The 24,887-nt window shown below is 33.9% G+C and overlaps 1 protein-coding gene across 1 annotated transcript; it reads right to left on the reverse strand.

Moving 5' to 3' along the window:
- Nucleotides 1-1,630: 1,630 nt before the first annotated feature.
- On the reverse strand, nucleotides 1,631-7,213 carry LOC132274219 (receptor-like protein kinase FERONIA). The gene is made up of 2 exons (XM_059775448.1): nucleotides 2,673-7,213; nucleotides 1,631-2,140 (listed from the first exon to the last, which is right to left on the reverse strand). The coding sequence occupies exon 1, from the start codon at nucleotides 6,319-6,321 to the stop codon at nucleotides 2,674-2,676; it is 3,648 nt and encodes a 1,215-aa protein (XP_059631431.1). The 5' UTR covers nucleotides 6,322-7,213; the 3' UTR covers nucleotides 1,631-2,140; nucleotide 2,673.
- Nucleotides 7,214-24,887: the final 17,674 nt, after the last annotated feature.

Below are 24,887 nucleotides of genomic sequence, written 5' to 3' on the forward strand. Positions count from 1 at the left end.
CTTATACTAATATGTCATGAGATAATTAACAATATGTTAAGAAATCATTAATTAAATATGCAACTCTATATTTAATTAAATATGCAAAATAAATTAATGAAATAATAATTATAAATAAAGAACCCGGATCGAGGCTAGTATTGAGTACTATGTCCTTAAGACAGATTCATCCCGCTATGGTGCTAACGGACTCAGTGGCGTCTATCTCCTAGGATACAACGGTCTACATCCACTAGTAGCATCACTACAAACTCGTAGATACGGCGAATTTTCTCCGTATAATACTCTCTCTGACTCAAAAATGCATCTATGCTATATAAATGCTGAATTGGGTGCAATTCGAATCAAATGGTTCGGACCAATCTTAATATGGCTCGATAAAATTGAATTAGGGTCTAAGTGGTTCGGACCACTTAACCTATGGTTTGAACCCATTTGGGTTGGGTTCAAGTCTAGAGACAAATGATCCAAATGGGGGTATTTATAGAAACAGAAATGTCTTTTCGGATAGGGTGTATCTCTTCATTATTGGACACAATCATTGCAATAGGTTGTAATGGTTCACATGTTGTCTGTTCACCACTAGATACATCTATTCCAATAGGTTGCAATGGTTCACATGGTGTCTGTTCACCAATAAACACATCCATTCCAATAGGTTGCAATGTGCCTTTTCGAGTGGATGCAACCATGGGTTATGATGGTTCGAAAAAAGGTGTAACCCTTTGAAAAAAACTAAAAAGTGGTTTTTTAATTTAAAAGGTATAACCCTTTAGAAAAACTAAAATATGGTTTTTTAATTTAAAAGGTGTAACTTTTTAGAAAAACTAAAAAGTAGTTTTTTTAATTCAAAAAACCCACCCATTTGTGAAACCCATTTAAATAAGTACAGGTCAAAATTAGGCCCAATCCAAAATTCCAAAAAGGAATAATCTGGACTTTACAATTAGGCCCAAGCCCAAGCTTAAATCCTAAACTCAGCTTATTTAAATTTCAATTTGTTTCAACATTTTTTCCATGTGGGACAAACACTTCCCACATTTTGCATGCCCATTTAGGCTTATCAAAACACCATACTTTGGACCTAATTTCTCATTCACCCGGAAACGGATTTAAGAAAGTAAATATACCACGTTCATCTCCTTGCAGAGAAAAACACGCTTGTCTATAGATCCGCAAAAAATTCTTAGCGAAATCTATTCCAAATCTCATCCAAAGTTTATGTCTTTAATGCCCTCGTTTCCAACACTACATTAGTGCGTACACTATATAATATATATACACAGACACATGTATATAACATAGTGTTGTTTATTATTATTATGTAACATTAGAAAATCAATGCAATAGTCAACTTGATTGAGCTTAATTGACCAGAAGTTTCAAGTTTCTGCACATTCGGAGCCAGAGTATTTAGGAACCTAAGTTCATGGGAAGAACTACACAATAATTGGATCTATAATTAAAATTTACAGTTAAAGTTATTCGAGAAAGGAAAAAGAACAAGAGTAGTATCACATTATTTCAGTTGAGATTTTGTTTCGAATTTAAAAAAGTAACTTTTCACTTCTGTTTTGCAATTTCTGCTAATCGCTGCCAATATGCATTGTTGATTTTCGGCGCGTCAAAATTGTCTAGACATTTTCATATGCTTTAAAAGCAGAAACATCATAGCATGCAAATGACATATAGGATTAACATCAATTCACAATAAGCACCATCTATTCGACTGCACAATCATTTCTTATGTAAAAGACAGAACAACAACAGCTTGCTTTTGGTAGAAGGACCAAAAAAAAAAAAAAAACAGAACAACACGTGCTTTTCTTGAAGAAATTAACATCGAAGTTCTCCAAATTACACTAGTAGTGTACAACTGATAACATCAAAGTTTAGCTGATGACATATTTAGCTTTAAAACACATACACACATACAATCTCTGTCTCTCTCTCTATATATATATATTCATACAAATAAATATCTTAAAAGATGGAAGCCAACCTATATTAAGTTTTACAAGAACAAAAGTTATTCACCTGGGCCAGAGAGCTCTGTCTTGCAAAGATGATGAAAAAGATCAGGATGCCACTCTGATGAGAATAACTCATGTGAACCATAATTGATTGCTTCTAATAGTCCCTGCAGAGAAGATGGATGAAAAATAATTAGTCTTACAGGTAAAATTTGATGTAATTTGCTAAACGTAACTTGTAATTAAGGAGACACATATTTAAGAAAATCCATAAAATTTTTGGTGTGTAACCTATTGTCAGAATTGTGAGGATCTGTTTAAAGAAAATTTATGATACTTTTATTGCAAGGTTTAAACCAATATTGTAGAATTAAGTGTGTTTAGTATTAGTGTGTAATGACAAGTTAAAAATATATATATATATATATTTATGTAGTGCTGATAAGAACTCGGAAGGAGTAGATTGATGAACAATCTTTAGTATTATTGTAATAAAAATAAAATAAAATAACAGACATAAATTGTTTAGGTTGAAAAATATAAAGGAAGAGCTCGGAAGGAGTAGATTGATGAGCAGTCTTTAGCATTATTGTAATGACAAATCAAATAAAATAACAGACATAAATTGTTTAGATTGAAAAATATAAAGGAAGAGAGTAGTTGACATTTGTACTATAACAGTTGATAACTATCACTAACCTTAAAAGGAGTCTCTTCTTTTCTTGTAATTGGGAGGCTCAACCATTTTATTCACCACATTCTCCAATCGGGCATCAGCAGTTTCCTGCAATTGCAGAGCGAGCTCAAGTGTGCTCACAACATCACTCATTAAAGGGCGTTCCGTCCCTCTGAGAGACAAGCACTTTCTAGCAAATTTCACAAACATGTTCAAAGAAAGACGCGATATCTTCCCCATCAGATATGGATCAATAATCTCTTCAACTGACCCTTCGTCTATGCAATTTCTGGCCCACGTGCATAGAAGCCGCTGGTTTTCCGATATTGCTTGCCTCCCAGACAACACTTCAAGCAACAGCACGCCAAATGAGTAAACATCAGATTTTCGAGTTAATTCAGATGTATGAAAAAACTCTGGATCTAGATAGCCAAGTGTGCCTGCAACCACTGTGGTGAGGAATCTCTGATTGTTGGAGCGAAGCAAAAAGTGTAAATCGATATTTGCAATCTTTGCAACGCCGCTTTGATCCAAGAGAATGTTGGAAGACTTCACGTCACCATGGAAAATTGCCTTCTTCTCCACTCCTGTATGAAGATAGTTCAGTCCTCGTGCAGCACCAATACAGATTTGGAGTCTCTGCTTCCATGACAGAGGATTATTATTGCTGGTATTGTGAAGAAGATCGGATAGGCTTCCATTGGCCATGTATTCATGCACCAAGATCATTTCATGCCTATCATAGCAGTACCCAACCAAGGACACCACGTTCATGCATTGAAGCTGGGACTGCACCTCCAACTCCGAGCAAAACCAATCACAAGAATAATCTTTGTTGAACCGCTCGAAAGCAACCATGGTCTTATTTTGTATATAACCCGCATAAACCTTACTACGATCACTTCCTCTGATTAGGTGGCGATCATCAAAACGGTTCGTGGAGGCTCGAATCTCTGCCAGTGAAAAGCGACGACAAAGTACTTCTGGCAGCCGATAAGCTTTTTTCTTTGAAGATTTATGGAACGGTAAAAGTGAGCCCCACCGCCTACCCAACCCCCATCCAAGATTAAAACCATCATGTTTCTTTTTCCCAACTTTCATAATTTTCGTTGTTCCAGGTAAAATACTCTCCACCCTGATATCATTTGTTACTTCCACAAGAGGTATACTGTAATGGCAAGACACCGGAGAAGAATCCTCCGATGTAGTACTCGATTCAAAATCATGCTTGCAAGCCCCATCAACATTGATAACCTCTTGCTCGGTATAAGAGTCAGCCCTTCCTTCCAATTCCAATGTAATTAAATTGAGTCTCGCCACTATTTCAGCCATTGTAGGCCGTTCATTTGGTTGATCATGCAAGCATTTGTTGGCAATTTCCACAAACCCTCTTAAACAATGAGGTGAGATTTGCTCCTTCACATTGGGATCAACGAGTTGATCAATTGTTCCTTTTCGAATGCACTGTCGGGCCCATAGGACTAGACTATGCTGCTCCTCCTCAAGTGTTGAGTCAACAGCCTGCCTCCCACACAATACTTCGAACAAAACCACACCAAACGCGAAAACGTCTGATCTCTTACTCACTCTTTGAGTCATGAAATAATCCAAATCAATATACCCAATTGTGCCTTTAACGTTAGTGCTAATGTGGGTGCGCGATATGTTTGCAGTGTCCATTTTCGACAATCCAAAATCCGAAATCTTAGCTACCCAATTTTCATCCAGCAAAATGTTTGGGCTCTTCACATCTCGATGTATGATTCCACGGCGGGCACTACTACTCGTATGCAGGAAGTCCAACCCCCGTGCAGCACCAATACAAATGTTGAGTCGGCGTTCCCAGGAAAGAGGAGAATTACCAGTACCATTTCTCCTAGCTTTGTGGAGATGGTCACTAAGGGTCCCTCGAGCCATGTACTCGTAAACTAGGATCATCTCCTCAGAATCATCACAGTAGCCAATCAAAGAGACAAGATGATTGTGCCGAAGCTTTGAAAGGATGCTGATCTCAGCCCAAAACTCGTGAGCCCCTTGTTTGGATTGCGAATTCCACCGTTTTATGGCAACACACTTGGTCGTGTCGATGAGCCCTTTGTACACATTACCAAATCCACCTTTACCGATGACTAGTCCATCATCAAAGTTGTTTGTGGCCAACTGGATCTCAGCAAGTGAGAAGCATCGGTGCAACTCCTCATCCAATGACGATGAGATGTTTTTTTTGCTAGAGTTTGATTCCAAACTATTTAAATGGTAAAAAATGAAATTCAATATTGTGAGTACAAGAATTATACCTGTTGCAATAATATTTGTACTGCCAAAAGCCAAAGCTAATTTTCGAAGTCTTGGAATCCTTGATATCGGATCATGTGCTGTGAAAACAAGATTACATCCGGCAAGATTATTGTCAAGATTTCCCAACTTAAATATCTCTATGCCTTTGAGGATTGCATCAACCTTTTCAGTGCTTGACTCACACTTGAGCTTCAAAGCTATGATTAGATCACGCTTGCACTCTGTCCCATCTCCTTCCATCTTGACCACGTAGTCCTTGTATACTGCAATCCCATTTCCACCGCTCCATTTGATCACATCTGCATCAGCCTCAATGATGTTATTGTTTATCAGGAGACCAAACTGTTTTTGGCCGGTCTTAGTGATGGTGGGTTGGAGTTCACAAAAATGGAGCCTAACCAGATACCTGAATCCCAAATCTACTGGTAGTTTCCATGTGAAGTTGTACACTTGGTTCATTTGTTGGTTTGAACCTATTGACCACGCTGTTTGATAAACTTGTAGTGGTGCGGAATATGTGGGTATGTTTGTGTATGCAATCATATTGCTGGCACTGACCCGTAAAAGACTTGATTGTAGCAAGTAATTCTTGTCATCATACCACATACGAAACAAACCCAAATCTTCTACTGACATAATCGATCTCCCTCCAACATTTAAGCGGTGAACTGTCTCTAGTGCAGTGTCATTATCAATATAGTATCGGAAAAACTTGTTGTTAACGACACGAGGGCCCAAATCACCATCGGAAGTGTAATAAAGACCGGCGGGCATGGAGACGATCTCAATCCCGTTGATAAAAGCATAAACATCATCAGTTGCACTATTTTTAGACGGAGAAAATGTTATGCTGAATACTTGATTTTTTTCAATGTTGACACAAAATTCTTTTGCAAAATATCTTACACCCAAAACATCAGCAGTAAGGGAAGTGCTGAAATTTCTGAGGAGGGTGTACGGACCTGCTTTAACAGTGAAAAAGGCCTTTGATCTTTCAAAGCCAGAGTATGAAGCTGGAAAAAAGTGTAGGCGAATGAATTTTTGGCCAGGTGCGAGTTGAAATTTGTATGTGAATTGAGCACGAGAGATCCGAGCCGTCATGTAGGGAACAGGATCTGCGTAAGGTAATTGGTGGACAGTTGTTGATGAGCTTACTGATTTGCCTTCCACTTCTGGTAAAGTAAACTTGGAACCCATATCTCCAATCCATTCCCGGCCATCAAAAGCAGCTGCATTGCTAGAGGAACCACAGTTAACAGCGATGTCATCTGCTGGGGAATACTGGACCGAGTCAGGCGAGCCAGCTGCTCCGCTAAACAAAAGATGATTGATGAGATAGACGGTGCTGATCATTCTAAAATGACAAAGATACATGATTTTTTTTTTTTTTGTTGTTGTTCTGGACAGAATCGAAGTGAGTATTTCCCACAGGAAAGGAGAGAGAGAGAGCAGCCCAACTAGTACTGGATTTTTAAAGTCGCGTCGAGAGTTGGTGGGCCAAAAAAATACCAGAACATAAAGAGATTTTAAAAGTCTCCGACAGCTTTTCGTATATAATTCTTATAATTAGGGGGTGGGCAAAAAAAAAACATAGAAGATAAGAAAGACTTTTATGAGTCTATGGCAGATTTTTCAGATGCTACTTTTTTCTTTTCTTTTCTTTTCTTTTCTTTCTTTCTTTCTTTCTTTCTTTATTTATTTATTTTTTTTGGATCACATGCAAGAAACACGTTTACACATACTTTTTGTGCACATGAACTTTGGATGATTGGATCCTCCTCTCCTTCCTCTCCCAGGTAAAGAAACATAAAGATTTTTTATTTTTACTTTTATCTTTTTAGGTAAGAAAAAAAAAAAAAAAATTAATTTGATGTCTGATGACCCTTAAAGAAGAAAGTTGAGAATACTCTGGTCATTCTAGTCCTTGGATATGGTGGGCGCGGCGCCATTACCACATCCATAATTTAAGGCTGCCAATGTTGTAATGTCTGTAAGTTATAAAGAAAAAGAGAAAAGAAAAAAGAAAAAAAAAAAAGGTGGGACCCACAACTTTTGTAAAGTGATCATAAGATCACGTTTTTTTTTTCATTTTTTCTTGTTCACTGTTTTCTTCTCTCCCGCAGCCTCTCTGTTCCTCTTTATTTTCTTTTTTCTTTTTTTTTTTCTTTTACAACTTCAAATTTTGATTGCTCTCTCAATCCTTGGTAGATTTGAGAGTCCTTTGAGGCAAAACGACGAGCTCTACGTGCTAGCACCAAAAATTTTAGCTTTTGGTCGTCTTTGGGAGCTCGAATTTAATAACCCATTTTTTGGAATTTTGCTCATTTTGAGGTAGGGACATCTTAATCCACTCCTTTCTTGTTCTATTGTAAATTACACCTCCTTGTTGTGTCAAACATGTTTAATTGTGTAATACCCCTAATTTTAAAAGGATAGTCTCGATATTTATTTATTTGTTTTAATTGTATTATTAATTATTTAATTGATTATTTGACTAATTTCTTATGTGTTTAATTGAATTAGGTATTACTTAATTATTTGATTATGTGTCTATGTATTATTTGTATTTTTCAATGTGTTAATTGTTTAATTAGATTATGTGCTTAAATTGTGTTTTGATTAATCGTAAATTAAATGTTTTCTTTTCTTTTATTATTTTATTTTATTTTTCTTTTATGGTTATGGTTAGTAGTAATGGGCCAACCAATTGGGTCCTACGGACTACTTGGATAGGAGGTTGGATGTGTATGAATTATTACCCATAAATAGTTGTGCATGTATATATATATATATATATATATATATATATATATATATATAAGGGAAAGTAATTTATTAATTACTTTTATGGTAACTTGGGTAGTAATATTTAATCTGATGTATATGTTTTATATTTAAATAATAAAAATATACATAGATTTGATACCTGTTATGTTTTAAGTTACTTTATAATATTATGGTAACTTAAGTATTATTGGATAATCCATTAATAAATAATGGAATGTATATAATTTATTTATTTAATAAAGATTTACATAAATTATATACTTAACATATTTTATTTACCTTTTTAATATTTTATTTTTTATTTTTTAAGTTGACTTGGATTGGGAAAAGGGTTAGGGTTATTTTATTTATCCTATAAATATATAGCTATAGGTTGTAAGAGGGGGTTAGAAATATTCACGTAATATATTCTAGAGAGAGGGGAGAGTTAGAGAGGGAAGGAGGAAAAGAAATGAAGGAGAAGAAAAACCCTGTAGAGAGAAGATCAAGGAAGAAGAAGTTTAACTTTCGATCCGAAAGTTTAAGGTAAGTTCTTCTTCTATCTCTTTCCATTTGATTCGTGTTTCTGTACATGCCTAGGAAATTTCAGGATTTATTAAACACATAAAATTAAGTAATTATGCATGTTTAATTAGATTAGAACATAAGTTTTATGAAATTGGTTCATATCTGTTCTTGTGTTATAAATTGATATATGCATGATTTTGATTTGATTTTCAGTGTGAATTTTTATATGTTTAAATTATGTATTTTTCATATCTGTGGAATGATGGAACGTAGAAATATGCATAGGATTTCTGAACATTAAATAGGAACTAGGTTTGGATTTAAATAAATTTAAATAGACTCAATCATAATGATGCTTGCTATTTGAATGTTTTAAACAAACGAATGGATTTAATCTTTTAAAATGTTTTAGCAATTAAGATTAAATGTGTAGGATGAATTGGATACAGAGAATACTTATTTGACGGTGTAATAAAATATCATCATGTATAAGATTCAGTTTGTGTAGGACATATGATATAAGAAGCTTAAATAAATAATAAGTCATTCCTATTTTGTGATAACTTGATATCATATTATCATAGTTATTTCTGGATTGTTTGATGTATTTCCTTAATCGTTACATCAATTGTTAGATTGCGTGGTTTAATACACCGGTATGGGACGGTGGCATTCTAGGGACGGATTAACTTATCAGTTAAGTTCTACCTATTTTATATAAGGGAATGGATTAACTAAAATGTTAAATCCTATTTATATTCAAGTCAGGTCAGCTGAACAAGTTGAATGACTTATGGAGGATTAATTTATTATATAAGGGAATGGATTAACTAAAATGTTAAGTCCTACTTATATTCAAGTCGGGTCAGCTGAACAAGTTGAATGACTTATGGAGGATTAATTTATACTGGATAGGATGATTACTAAATTTTATATATATAAGTATGGTGCCATGATATGAGTTTGAGTCTCAGGATCAGTGGTTAGGGCGTTTATATCGCCAGGGATATGTAGCTAGATATAGTGTAGTTGTGTACCCTAGTAGGTATAGGTACTCATGCCCACTATATGTGCGTTTTGCATGTTGCCTACTATTCAGGTTGAGACAACCCTATAGTCTAGTGAGGTTCCTTTAGTGTGTATATATATATATATACGGACTATTAGTTACTGTTGAATTGACTAAGATGTATACGTGTATCGGATCTCTACTTGGACTGTAGTAGAGTAGAACTTGTTTGTGGGCCTGACCCACCATTATTTTTCAAGTGTTCGTCAGGAGTAGAGGTTATTCGTGCTAAGCAGGGATCAGTCTACTTCATTCTTCCAATGCTACATAGGAGTCCCTTTATGATTCAGTTTCCTGATTTAGACAGTTATTGTTGTCATTTGTTTAGTTTAAATTTTCTAGGGGTCCACACAGTATGGATTCCTGAGTTGTATTTTGGAGGATCAGTTGTATCAGAAAAGTTTATAAATTAATGGAAATATATTCTGAGGTTTATTATTAGATTATCATTTTAGTTTCTTGTCAGCATTTTATTTATTCTTCTTTATTCTTTTGTACTCTGTGTTCGTTTATTGTCGATTTATTTTTTATATCCTCGGGTATTCGGGCGTGGGCCTGACCAACTCGCATTCAAAAATCCGGGGGTATCACAGTTGGTATCAGAGCACTCTAGGTTCAAGTGTCATTAAGAGTGTCTTTCATTATGTGACTTCCGCGTTGCGTCTCTTAAAACTTAGAGCCCGTATTAGGATTTGTTATACTCTATTTACGGTTTGTTAGGAGGAGCTGATGTCAATTATATTCTGTAGTTATAGAATGGTTGACACTAGGAAAAGGATGGGTTCAAAGCGAAAGCGATAAAGATCCAAAGGAGTAAAGGAGTACGTTATCGATTTCGTTGCCAGAAGGCAGAGTTAGGGATCGATGGTTTAGATTTGTTTGGCGTTACTTTAAAAGTATAAGCTAAGGAAGGATTTAGGTGCACGTGATAGGTCACCGCATATCGGGGCCAACACAACTTCAGTTGATCTCAAAAAGGAGACAAGCGAGGAGTAGGAGCCGAAGAGGATCCTAATGGAGGAGATTTATGTGCATCCAATAGAGAGGGTATTAAATCTTGAAGATGGTGATCGCGCGAGGTGATCTGAATTGCTAATAGTATAGCAAATGTTATTAGTAGAATTGGGGTTGATCAATCTACAAATAATTAAGCTTTCTTATCATCTCTAAAAGAGGTATATAAGAAGTATTGTTCAGGAGTTTGGGGATCGAATGTGTTCTTATCAGAACGAAATACATAATTTTTAAATCACATACAAGAGGGCATTAGTATTATGTTGTGACATTCTAATTTACTTTATAAAACCAAGTTAGACAGTTTACATTCCGCATATAAGAAGGATGAAGGTTAATCCCTTGCTATTTGCTTAGGCAAACATTTATGTTTTTAAGCTATGTTTTAAAGGATATGTTTTCAGGTTGGATAATTATTTAAGAAACTATAAAAGGAAATTTTGAAACAATCTAGTAAGGTTGATTTCAAATGAGACTTTCTTTTCTAGAAAGAACGATGTCCTAAGTAGGAATATATTTTGTTTTATTGTGTTTATCATACGTATGTTTTTTTTTATTATTATTATTTTTTTTTTGTTAATTACTCGGGATTTGGTATGTGATTTAGTTGGGGATATAAGTGTGTGATCAGCCAATTATTGTTTTAATAACATGGTGTCATAGCGCTATTTATGCTAGATTTGTGAGCATACGGTCGTAGGATTTGGTAGATACACATAAATCTAGCCAATTTATTGGACTTGGACATGTGTCATTATAGTGTGTTTTGGGATGGGATAATTAAACCATCACTACGAGTCAAACAATCTAGAACGATTAGTTTGATATACTTTACGTTAGGTATGGATTCGTATCATATTACAACGCCATGATATTGGTGATTGTTAATGTTTCGGTATGTGTGAGGTAGTGATAAATAAAGATCACTGTAACGCCATGATGATTTATCAGAGGTGCTGGATTTGCTGAACATCTTCTTGAAAATTTTAGAAGTTGTTACCAAGTCGGATGGAGGATTTAGTACTGGATTAAGTACTTATTGGAATGACACCGAGTGAGGATAGGAGACTGAATAAATATTCATCAGTAAATTCTTAATCAAGAATTTATTCAAGAGGGTGTGTCATTAGGAGGAATTTGCCGGTGTTGCACAAGGAGGAGGAAACTATGTTTTTTCATTTCCATAAATAATATGGAATTATTTTTTTTAGTCACAATTTGCAACAATTAACTGTTGCAAGGAAAATGATGACTTATGTAGAGGATGGAAAGATTTCATATTCTTTTGAAGTTAGACAAAGAAGTCGGATTGTCATTAACTTGTCTTAAAGAAGTAGGGTGTGTCAAAGATAAGATGGTGAGACCAAACATTTATATAAAGATGAGGTGCATGGTATGTATGGAAAGGTCATAGTTTGTTGATTTTTGTTGAGTTAAAGTCATAGTTGACTATTGATAAATGGAATTACTGATTGATTTTCAATATCGACAAGTTTATCACAGATCAGTGATGGATAGATTTAGTTACAAAATTCGCTTTTGAAGATGCTCCAATTTAAACGTTGGGTACAGATAAAAGCTGGTGGTACCAGACTAACGGTAAACAAATTGGATGGAGGATGCACGGACTGAGTTTCATGACTTTTAGTTCTTCATCCTGGTGGAAACATGATGCTTCACGATAGGCAGGAGAAGGGACATAGTGATTTCTCTCCAAGTCTAATATTTATTAGATAGTAGAGATGGACCACCAAAGATCATTAGATCCTTTGCAGCCATTTCTTATACTAAAGTGGAAATGAGAGAGCATTTTATAGATTTAGTTGCGGGATTTCTGATTTTACACAAGGGTCAGGATTCTAGATGGGATATTAGTTGACTGATACATTTGGTCAACTTGATTCTTGTTTATTTCGAACTGGTAGGACTTCAGTTCATACGAATATAATGTATCACGAGACGGTTTAGATAGATTACAGTGGTGATTCACACTTTATATCAAGTTCCGTCTGGTGGAAGTAATGATGTAAATGGATGCTCTCAACAAACGATATAATATTTAAATCTTTCGGTTAGTTGTTGAGTTATCAAATGCATTTATAGCAAGTGTAATAATAACACTTATTATTACTACGGTAGTTGAGAATGTCAACTTTGAATATTGGAGCTGTCCTTGGAGACGGTATTACCTTACTCAGATGGAGTTTAAGGTACTCGAGGAGGATTTAGTAGTTTCTGTAAATAGTGATATGACGATCAGGCGACTGAGCTGGAAAGTTTATAATTTTTCTCGGTGTGCTCAGACGGTTAGAAGATACATCATGACATCAAATGTCGATTTTGGTGAACAGATACGGAGAAGGATGCATATATAATTGCCCTAAGTGTAAAACCTGCTACAAAGGTGGAAAGTTGATCATCGGATATCGCAGGAATCTTTAGCTACTTCCTATAACAAATATGGAAGTTGAACTAAACAGGTTTGACGGTCGGTGGGAAGGATCGACATTGATTTGGAATTTCAATTTTCTATATGGAATCCGAGTGGTGGATTGAGAAAGATCGCTTGAGGACATAAATTTGAGTGATGCTTATTTTAGAACTTCATAGTAGTTCTATAGTTCAGTGATAGTGGTGTTATAACATGTGGATGTTCATATTAGTCGATGCAAAGTGCTATTTCGAATGAGCTTTATGAAGATTTTGGAGTAGCAGCTCTACTTCATATCTATAGACGGAGGAATTAATCAAGAGATTAAATTAGACCATACAGGATATGTTTGAGGCGTACATCCTAGATTTTCATGGACAGTTGGAAGTGTTTACTTCACTTGTCAGAATTTTGTCTGTGATATTGTTGGCACAAGGAGGTTAGTGTGACAACTTTGGAGGTTTTGTATCTTTCACAATGCATACCTCTCATTTGTTGGTTGGAAATGGAAGTAAGGGTTGTACAATCAGACCTCGATTTCATTTAAAAATATGCCAGAAAAAGATACTTCCCTTTGTATTGAACTGCGCGCGGTTGGGAGGCAACAGTAGGATGTTGTAAATAGTTGAACTCGTATACAAGAGTTTTTCTATCAGGGAGTAATTTGCTCATTCTGTTTTCTATGTAGGAAGAAATGCGATTTTTGGAGAAAGGTCAATTTTACTTATTACATTAACTTTTAGAAGATTGTGTTTCGCAATTGAGGCAGTCACCTCTGAATTAGCGTTACCAAATTATTAGCGCTGGGTGCATAGGAGTTTGTACGTATATTCTACGGCACTTGGAGGTATGTAGATCATTCCCTTATCGACATAGGAGGATTACGTTGTTATTTGATACAACCTACGCATTGTATGATTATTGTGTTTCTTAAAATATAGAAACCTTGTATACCACTTGGTATATTAGAGTTAAGTGGAGCCCTTATAGTGAGGTTGCATCTACTTGGGAATAGGAGGATGTTTTTCGCTCACAGTTTCCAAGCATAATGGAAAAAAGTAAGGGCGAATTCTGAGGATGAAATTCCTTTTGTTAGGGGGGAAGAATGTAATACTCCTAATTTTAAAAGGATAGTCTCGGTATTTATTTATTTGTTTTAATTGTATTGTTAATTATTTAATTGATTATTTGACTAATTACTTATGTGTTTAATTGAATTAGAAATTACTTAATTATTTGATTATGTGTCTATGTATTATTTGTATTTTTCTATGTATTAATTGTTTAATTAGATTATATGCTTAAATTGTGTTTTGATTAATCGTAAATTAAATGTTTTCTTTTCTTTTATTATTTTATTTTATTTTTCTTTTATGGTTATGGTTAGTAGTAATAGGCCAACCAATTGGGTCCCACGGACTACTTGGATAGGAGGTTGGATGTGTATGGATTATTACCCATAGATAGTTGTGCATGTATATATATATATATATATATATATATATATATATAAAAGGGAAAGTAATTTATTAATTACTTTTATGGTAACTTGGGTAGTAATATTTAACCTGATGTATATGTTTTATATTTAAATAATAAAAATATACATAGATTTGATATGTGTTATGTTTTAAATTACTTTATAATATTATGGTAACTTAAGTATTATTAGATAATCCATTAATAAATAATGAAATGTATATAATTTATTTATTTAATAAAGATACACATAAATTATATACATAACATATTTTACTTACCTTTTTAATATATATAAAAGGGAAAGTAATTTATTAATTACTTTTATGGTAACTTGGATAGTAATATTTAATTTGATGTATATGTTTTATATTTAAATAATAAAAATATACATATATTTGATACGTGTTATGTTTTAAGTTACTTTATAATATTATGGTAACTTAAGTATTATTGGATAATCCATTAATAAATAATGGGATGTGTATAATTTATTTATTTAATAAAAATATACATAAATTATATACTTAACATATTTTATTTACCTTTTTAATATTTTATTTTTTATTTTTTAAGTTGACTTTGATTGGGAAAAGGGTTAGGGTTATTTTATTTAGCCTATAAATATATAGCTATAGGTTGTAAGAGGGGGTTAGAAATATTCACGTGATATATTCTAGAGAGAAAGAGAGTTAGAGAGGGAAGGAGGAAAAGAAAGGAAGGAGAAGAAAAACCCTGTAGAGAGAAGATCAAGGAAGAAGAAGTTTAACTTTCGATTCGAAAGTTTAAGGCAAATTCTTCTTCTATCTCTTTCCATTTGATTCGTGTTTCTGTACATGCCTAAGAAATTCCAGAATTTATTAAACACATAAAATTAAATAATTATGCATGTTTAATTGGATTAGAACATAAGTTTTATGAAATTGGTTCATATCTATTCTTGTGTTATGAATTGATAAATGTATGATTTTGATTTGATTTCCGGTGTGAATTTTTATATGTTTAAATTATGTATTTTTCATATCTGTGGAATGATGGAACGTAGAAACATGCCTAGGATTCCTGAACATTAAATAGGAACTAGGTTTGGGTTTAAATAAATTTAAATAGACTCAATCATAATGATGCTTGCTATTTGAATGTTTTAAACAAACGAATAGATTTAATCTTTTAAAATGTTTTAGCAATTGAGATTAAATGTGTAGGATGAATTGGATACGGAGAATCCTTATTTGACCATGTAATAAAATATCATCATGTATAAGATTCAGTTTGTGTAGGATATATGATATAGGAAGCTTAAATAAATAATAAGTCATTCCTATTTTGTGATAACTTGATATCATATTATCATAGTTATTTCTGGATTGTTTGATGCATTTCCTTAATCGTTACATCAATTGTTAGATTGTATGGTTTAATGCACCAGTATGGAACGGTGGCGTTCTAGGGACGGATTAACTTATCAGTTAAGTTCTACCTATTTTATATAAGGGAATAGATTAATTAAAATATTAAGTCCTACTTATATTCAAGTCAGGTCAGCTGAACCAGTTGAATGACTTATGGAGGATTAATTTATTATATATGGGAATGGATTAACTAAAATGTTAAGTCCTACTTATATTTAAGTCAAGTCAGCTGTATAAGTTGAATGACTTATGGAGGATTAATTTATACTGAATAAGATGGTTACTAAATTATATATATATATAAGTATGGTGTCATGATATGAGCTTGAGTCTCAGGATCAGTGGTTAGGGCGCGTATATCGCCAGGGATGTATAGTTAGATATAGTGTAGTTGTGTACCCTGGTAGGTATAGGTACTCATGCCCACTATATGTGCGTTTTGCATGTTGCCTACTATTCAGGTTGAGACAACCCTATAGTCTAGTGAGATTCCTTTAGTGTGTATATATATATATACGGACTACTAGTTACTGTTGGATTGACTAGGATGTATACGTGTATCGGATCTTTGCTTGGACTGTAGTAGAGTAGAACTTGTTTGTGGGCCTGACCCACCATTATTTTTCAGGTGTTCATTAGGAATAGAGGTTGTTCGTGCTAAGTAAGGATCAGTCTACTTTATTCTTCCAATGCTACATAGGAGTTCCTTTATGATTCAGTTTCCTGATTTAGACAATTATTGTTGTCATTTGTTTAGTTTAAATTTTCTAGGGATCCACACAATATGGATTCCTGAGTTGTATTTTGGAGGATCAGTTGTATCAAAAGAGTTTATTAATTAATGGAAATATATTTTGAGATTTATTATTAGATTATCATTTTAATTTCTTATCAGCATTTTATTTATTCTTCTTTATTCTTTTGTATTCTGTGTTCGTTTATTGTCGATTTGTTTTTGATATCCTCGGGTATTCGGGCGTGGGCTTGGCCAACTCGCATTCGAAAATCCGAGGGTATCACAAATTGGGAGTTAATTGTATCTATGATTGTATGAATGATGCCTAGAGAATTTTCAAGAGCTTGATTATGACTTGTTTCATGTGTAAAATATGTTTAGATGTTGCTTTATCATGCCCACTATGTGTTAACATGCTGAAAATGACAAATGAGAACATGTTTATTTAGATTGTGCCAAATTTCCCATTGTCCTAATATTGAGATTATATGTACATCCATACACATGTCATTAGGATGCATGAAATGGGAGAATTTGTCTTGAAATGAAAATGGGGGAAATTTTTGAAGAAGAGTTTTGTCAAATAGTTTTGATAAACCCGGTCGCTGCGGGTTACCATTAATATAGCCTAGAGGGGACTAGGGGGTCCCTAGAGTGATTGAGCTATTCGGGCCCCTCGATGACACTACGGGGTTACCAAAGGTCTAGGGACGATAGCCAATCCTCCTCTCGTGTCGCGGCGGGGTTACCAAAGGGCGGACTGTATTAACATTTGAAAGTGATGGTTTTGTGAATGAAAATAGGGAGTGACATTAGCATGCATTGCATTTCATTGCACTGCATGGTTTATAATTAGAATTGACGTGTATATTGTTTTAATTCCCTATATTGCATGATCCCTATTTCCTATTGGCCTATGCTTTGTTTGGATTCACAAGGACACAAGAATTGTGTCTTAAATGTCACCTACTGAGCTTTATGCTCACCCTACTATTTATATTATTTTTTTCAGGTCTTAGAAATAAACCGGTGGACGACAATCCACCTCAAGCTTGAAAGTTGTTAGAAGGTTGTTTGCTATTTTGTATTTTGACCGTTTTATGCATATTCATAGTTGTGGGGATGTAACTAAGTTAGTATTCATGGCCTTGTAACTTAAGAACGAACTTATCTTTTATTTGATATAAATGAAACTAATGGAATTATAGTATATGTTTCCATACAATTGTATCATGTAACGTTGTAAGACAGGGACTTTAAATCTTAACCATGTATTTTGGGACTGTAATTATGTTAAGTTAGATTAATTGGTGTGTGGATATTCCACCATGAGAGGAACTATATTGAGGTATAATGAACGGATGAATGGGATGCTGGATGATTTTATGTGTTTTGTGTATTGGGACAGGTTGTTGAAAGCCCATTTTTAGGGGAGGTTCTGCCGAATTTTTTTAAAATTTTGGCATCAACTAGGGTCGTTACAAATGTTCCAAACACTATATTTCTAGGATATTCAATATTTTCTACCCTTTACTAATCAGTGATCAGCAAGTCATCTATTGGAATGATTAATCTTTATGATCAGATTAACAAAATAAATCTTACTTTGCACAATAAAATTCTTTAGGGTCCGTTTGGATTAGATGATTTGAAAGGATTTAGAAAGAAAAGAAATGATAAGAAAAGTGTTTGAAAAAAAAAAAAAAAAAAAAAAAAAAAAGGGCTATCCTCCCAAATTGGGAAGATTTCTATAAAAAGAAGGAAAATGATATTATTGACAACTTTAATACTCCGATTTAAAACCAACTGAGATAAAAATATGATGTGTTATTTAAAATTACAACTTAAATATACATCATTACTACTCTTGTTTGTTTCTATAAAATACTCTTGTTTGTTTGTATCATCTTCTTTTTCGTTTTCATAAGAACTTTCATGGTACTCAAATATAAGAATTTGATTTGTACAAAATCTAGAACAAAAATTACAAAGTTTTACAATTTTTCAATGCTTTACAATTTTTCTTTAAATTCCTTTCTTTGTTTTTGTTTTTAGGAATCACATAGATCATTAGTTTTGTAATAAACAAATGTTTATCAAAGTAATAGATGGATATTAATGATCAAAGACACAATCATTTATATATAACGAGGGATACACAATCTAATTATATATAGGATATGCAGTCTTAGAACATCTCCAGCGGTCTGTTAAAATACTATATTGTGTAAAATATACACTGTCATGTATGATGTGTAATTTTTTTTTTTTTTAATTTTCAGCAGTCTGTTAAAATACACTGCCACGTCACTAATGTATAAAATTGTTTTGTATTTTATACAACATTTTAATACAGCCACATCAGCATAATTTTTTTTTTCCTCCATCTTTCTCATTCTATTAACGAATAAACCCTATATTAAGTAGGTTTGTAAAAATTATGTGGGGTCCAGAAATGACACTAGTTAGTTGTTATTGAGAGATATATTTTCATACAAAAGGTATAAAACAACTGCTAAAGTTAAATATAAATAATTCAAAATTTTTGTATAAATTTATTATGACACATCAAATTTATATAAAAAAAAATATACACAAACGGTTACCTCAGTAGTTATGCAATGTGATATATAATGCCAAAATAGTGGGTTTAATACTATTTTTTAATGCCAAAATTAACCTCAACAATTAGAAGCATAAAATTGTTATTCAACTCAAGTCCCCCTTGCATTTAGTAATGTATAATATTGTTTAATGGTTTTAGTGGCATTGGCTTTGGCATATAATAGTGCAATTCAGTGCCTTGATTCTCGTTATTTGCTGCAACAGGAAATATAAGATGAAATAGAGGCAAGGTGGGCATTCCTTTCTGAACTGTGATTTTTTGCTCATCGCCATTAGCGTGCGCTTCCTTTGATTGTATATTATTTTCAGTAAAAAAGGAAGAAATTTTGAAGCCATGATTAGTGCTTTGTTAAAAGATTCCAATTTTCATTGTTCCTCCCATGTCTTCAAGCATAGCATCTATACTTAAATTTCTCAAATTCATGATATTTTCTTTACTTATCCTTTTGTCTACAAACAGGCTATCCTCTAATTTTAAAAAATATATATCTATATATAATAATAATTTAATTATTATTCTTTGTTTTCTTTTCTCACCTCCGCCTTTTCCAAACAAGAAAGTTATTTTTTTTTTTTCTTTGTTCTTCTTTTTTATTTTTATTTTTTATAATTCGGGGTATCCGAGGTTTTGCCCTGACTAATTCCCGAGGACCATGAAGGGCGCCTTCCCACCCTAAGCCGGTTAAGTCGCTAAGTATGGGAGCGGAAAGAATGTTATTATTTCTTTTCTTTTCCTTCATAATTTATCCAAATATAAATAGAGATTATTGTTATCATTTTCTTTCTTTAATCTTATAAGTATTGATATCCTTTCGTTATTTTTCTCTCTTGTTATCTAAACGATGCCTTAGTACTTCTTCACCTTAAGATAGAATTATGTATATATATTAAAGACAAAATGTTAAAATTAAATTAATCCCCCTCTCCCTCCTCCTCTAATTGCAAAAGTTATTAAAGTCGGGAGGTTTAGCACATGAGGGGTGTGATATGCACTCTAAGTATATTATATGGGTGTTTTTTGCACTTTATCTTCAAAACTATTGCTATTTTGAATTCGAACACACATTTTTTGCTATATAAAGAATTATATATATATATATATATGTGTGTGAAAATTTATTGCAATTGTATTGTTTAAAAAATTAAATATATATATTATATATATATAGAACAAATAAGTATCTTTAATTTAATTTTTTTAATTATATATTTAATGCAAAATGATAATTATATTAAATTTTAATTGGGAATTTTTTTTTATAATTATAAAAAGAACTGAGGTTTTCACCCCGTGTGATATAATCTCCATCTGATAACTGTGAAAACAAATCTTTTTTTTGAGATAATTTTTTTTTTAACTCTATTTCATCGTAAAAAAATACATATATTAGAACTTTTGTACTCATGAGTGGCATTAAGTTCTAAGAAATGTATATCACTCAACTCAGAGAAAGATAATACACTTTTAGGAAATATATAGAGAGAGAATTTTATTATTATTTTTTAGAAAGGTGAGAGAAAAATCCTTAAAAGTGAGTTAAAAGTGCACATAACACCTATATAGTATATACTACGGAGTATAAGATTATTACAATAGTGGGCATTTTCGGAAGAGTAAAAAGGTAAAACTGTCATTATAGCATTATTTTATTTCAAATGTTTGAGAGGTGTTTTCGCACAATGTTAAAAAAATAAAGGTATTAACACATTTTTTAAAATAAGGGTGAAAGTGTTACTTGGGGTATACATTAAGGATGTTTTATGTATGATAAGGATAATTTAAATAAGATAGTCCAAATAGATTGAATAAGGTAGTTCAACCATAGTTGACTAGTTTGAAATTAAACGAAGGCAGTTGAGCTGATAACAAGTAGATCACAATAATTCAAATTCAAATTCAAAAGGAAGAGTCTCCTCGAATATCTCTTCAAATCCCAACAAGTCACAACTGTTGTACCAGAACATAGCTATAAATACAACATCTCACCAACCAAAGAGGTAGGAGACAATTAATATATTAAATTACTTCTTCTACTTTAGAGCTCTAGTAACTGACTTGATCATCAGAAAGCTTTTGGCAGACACCACACTAGTGCCGATCAAGGTTCACCTCTTTGTTGTAGGGAAAAGGTGTCGTTCAGGATCGTGCAGAATTATGCTTCCCCAGTTGGTGCCGTCTGTGAGAACGTATAGTGATTTACCAAAGAAATTAGGGTTTTGTCACGATCCGATCTGAATGTCAAGGAAAATCTTAAGTATCGAGCCTTGCACTAGCAAGACTCACCTAAATCAAGCCTCGCGTTAGCAAGGTTCACCCACATCAAGCTTCTAGCAAGAGCTCATCTATATCAAGTCTCACAATGGCAAAGTCCATCCACATTAAGCTTTTGGCGATGACACACCATATTAAGCCTCACACTGGTAAGGCTCACCCACATCAAATTCTTAACAAAGTTTACCCACATCGAGCCTCTGATAAGGACTCACTCAAATTAAGCCTCGCATTGGCAAGGCTCACCTGCATCAGTAAAGGTTTACCCAAGCCTCGTACTAGAAAAGCTCACCTAAACCTCATAAAGGCAAGGCTAAATAGCTCTACAAGGGCCAGGTCTCCCACTAGGGTAGGCTTAGGAAGGTCTTCCACCAAGGTTAGGCCAGACAGGTCTCCAACCAAAGTAAGACCATATAATTTTCTCACAAAGGCTATGTAGGTCTCCTACCAAGGTAAGGCCAGGAGGTCTTGTACGAATAACAAGCATATCTTGCATCTATATCATTCAGATCTCCTACTAAGGCAAGGCTAACTAGGTCTCCCACTAGGGTAGGGCAGGTCTCCTATCTCCCACCAAAGCCAGGTTAGGCAGGTCTCCAACAAAGGTAGGGCCAGATAGATCTTACAAAAATTCTATGCATGTCTCTCAATAAGGCAGGGCCAACTAGGCCTCCCACTAAGGCAATGTAGATCTCCTACCAGGGCAAGGCCATGAGGTCTCGTACAAATAATAGGTAGATCTTGCACCTATGTCATGCAAGTCTTCCACTAAGGCAGGGCCAACTAGGTCTTCCACCAAGGTAGGCTAGGTCTCATATCTCCTACCAAGGCCTGCTTAGGCCAGGCTAGGTAGGTTTCTAACTAAGGCAATTCTAGGTAAATCTTGCACCAATTTTATGCAGGTTTCTCAACAAGGCATAACCTGATAGGTCTCCCGCTAAGGCCAGACAGGCAAGCCTCACAGCGAGACCATGTAGGTCCCACAGCCACCGTGACTAGGTAGGTCTCTACCACCAAGACCAGGTATGTCTCTTACAAAGATCAAGTAGGTTTTGACCACCAAGAACAGGTAAGCCTCATAGCGAGACTAGGTAGGTCCCATAGCCACCAAAACTAGGTAAGGTCTCTACCACCAAGACCAGGTAGGTCTCTCGCAAGATCGAGTAGCTAGGTCTTGACCACCAAGAACAGGTAAGCCTTATAGCGAGACTAGATAGGTCCCATAACCACCAAGACTTGGTAGGTCTTGACCACCAAGACCAGGTAGGTCTCTAGATCAAGTAGGTTTTGACCACCAAGAATATGTAAGCCTCATAGTGATACAAGGTAGGTCCCACTGCCACCAAGATAAGGTAAGTCTCTTACTAAGATTATGTATGTGTTTACCACCATGACCATGTAGGTCTCTCACTAAAATCACATAGGTTTTGAACCACCAAAACCACTTAGGTCTTCACTTTCAAGATGAGATAGGTCTCAACTTCTAATACCAGAAAGGACTTGACTACATTTTAAGACAAATATTGTAATGACCCGGTCATTTTCCTTCTTTTCATTTTTTTTCAGATTTTTATGGATAAATTTTTTTCTTTGATTTTTCTTTTCTGAGTTCGGTTACTCGTCACTTAGTATCATCTCGAGTGCTCAGAAATGGTTTTTAAGATTTTTTCCTTTGGATTGACAACTTACTTAAAGAACTGCGTCATTTTTACATATTTCGTTTTTCGACACTATGCACTCTTATTCTTTTTCCCCGTTTGTCACTTTGTTGGCATAACCTCACTTTTCGTGTTCGGAGTTGAGTTTTGACTTCACGAGTTTTTATTCCAGTTGATTTCCTCAAAACGCATAACTTTACTTTTGGAGAAAAGTTCGCCGGTTGTTTTTTTCTCCCGTAGGGGTGTGGATGAAAGGATTCTTTAAAAACATTGATATTTCTTGAGATGTTTTTCATAAATATATTTTGAAGATATTTATTTCAGGAGTTTTTAAGAAAATATCTTTTTGGAAGATATTTTCATTCTGGGCTAGTTACGCAGTTATCCTTTTGTGTAAGGGCCTTTGTGCAATTAATAAAAGTTAATTGCAAAGTGTTTCCTTGGGGCCTGGATCCTTATACGAGATTCATTTTTACTTTTCATCGAGTCATGAACTCTTAGATTTGGCTGCTGGTCATTCCTTGTAATTTTCGAGTTTTTGGCCCTAGTTGTCGCTAAACTTGTTCGGGGCATATCTCTCTGCACGGGATTCGATTTTTGACACCGTTTCTTCTGTTGTTCATTTTTTTTTTTTTTCATTTTGGTTCTTTTTTGTTCACAGTCTTTTACCATTTGAGCGCATTTGCGCAAATTCCACTCTTTCGGACCCGGTGTGACCCGTTCAGGGCACTTTTTAGGATTTTCTATAAATAAGGGTTTGAAAAAAAAAATTAAAACATTTCATATTCTTCTCCTACGTTCCAGACCAGCCATGGCAGCCCAAGGGGCTACCACCTTTCTTTCTTCTTTTCCACCTTCTTCCCTCTTGAATTTTGCCATAGTGTTTTACCATCTATCATAGGCCTTGGCGAGACGGTCCTTTCCCCCTTCTTAGAAGCCGGTTCTGACCATTTTTGAGTTCGAATTTTGAGGGCAAGTTTGGATTTTGGTGGTACCTCAAGGGTGAAAGTTGATTCCCTCGTTGTCCCCAACAAAACTCCGAAGTATCGTAGGATTCGAAGCGGTTCCGTTTCGGTGGGGATTTGAGATTTCATCTCAAAGTGAGGTAGGGAATGTCTTAGGTTTATATTTTTGTTGTATTGTTTATTTTCTAAACATATACAACTTGTATGCATGTTTTTGTTCAAATTCTAGAATTTACTTTAATTATTTTCTATATATAAGATTTAATTCTCATGGTTGTATATAGCTTGGAATTAAATTGTGACATGCTATTAAATTAGGCCTTGATATGTTCATTAACATATACTAAATTGGGAGTATTTGAACAAGTATTGAAATTTTTATTTAATTATTTTCTTGAATGAAAATTTAATTCACATGGTTGTAACTAGCATGAAATCAACTTGTAATGCGATATTAAAATAGGATATATTCTTTAACCTATATTAATATGAGGACATTTTGAGTTGTTTTAAAATCTAGAGAAAATTAATTAATTAGATTAATTAATTTTATTTTAAGTATTCTATTCACTTGAATGGATTTTTAGCTTGATATTGTTGATGAGCTTGGCATGTTCTATCATATATATTAAATTGAAAATATCTGGATAAGTTTTGAGAATTTTATTTATTTATTTTATTGGCATTGAGTTTAATTTACCTAGTTGTAACTAGTGTATAATTAACTTGTAATGTGGTTTTAAATTAGACCTTGATATGTTCATTAACATACTTTAAATTGAAAATAATTGAATGAGTCTTGAATACTTTATTTAATAATTATCTTGCATGAAATTTAATTCACCTAGTGATGCCTAGTGTAGAATTAACTTGTGTCATGAAATTAAAATAGGCCTTGATATGACCTTTGACATATTTGATTTGTAGAATTTTTGGAATTACTTTATAATCTTGAGAATTTAATTATTTAAGTTAATTAAATTCC

The sequence above is a fragment of the Cornus florida genome, unplaced genomic scaffold (assembly GCF_030987335.1).
Source record: "Cornus florida cultivar Cherokee Brave unplaced genomic scaffold, ASM3098733v1 CherokeeBrave_3.0.0_Hap2_Chr09, whole genome shotgun sequence".
NCBI lineage: Eukaryota > Viridiplantae > Streptophyta > Magnoliopsida > Cornales > Cornaceae > Cornus > Cornus florida.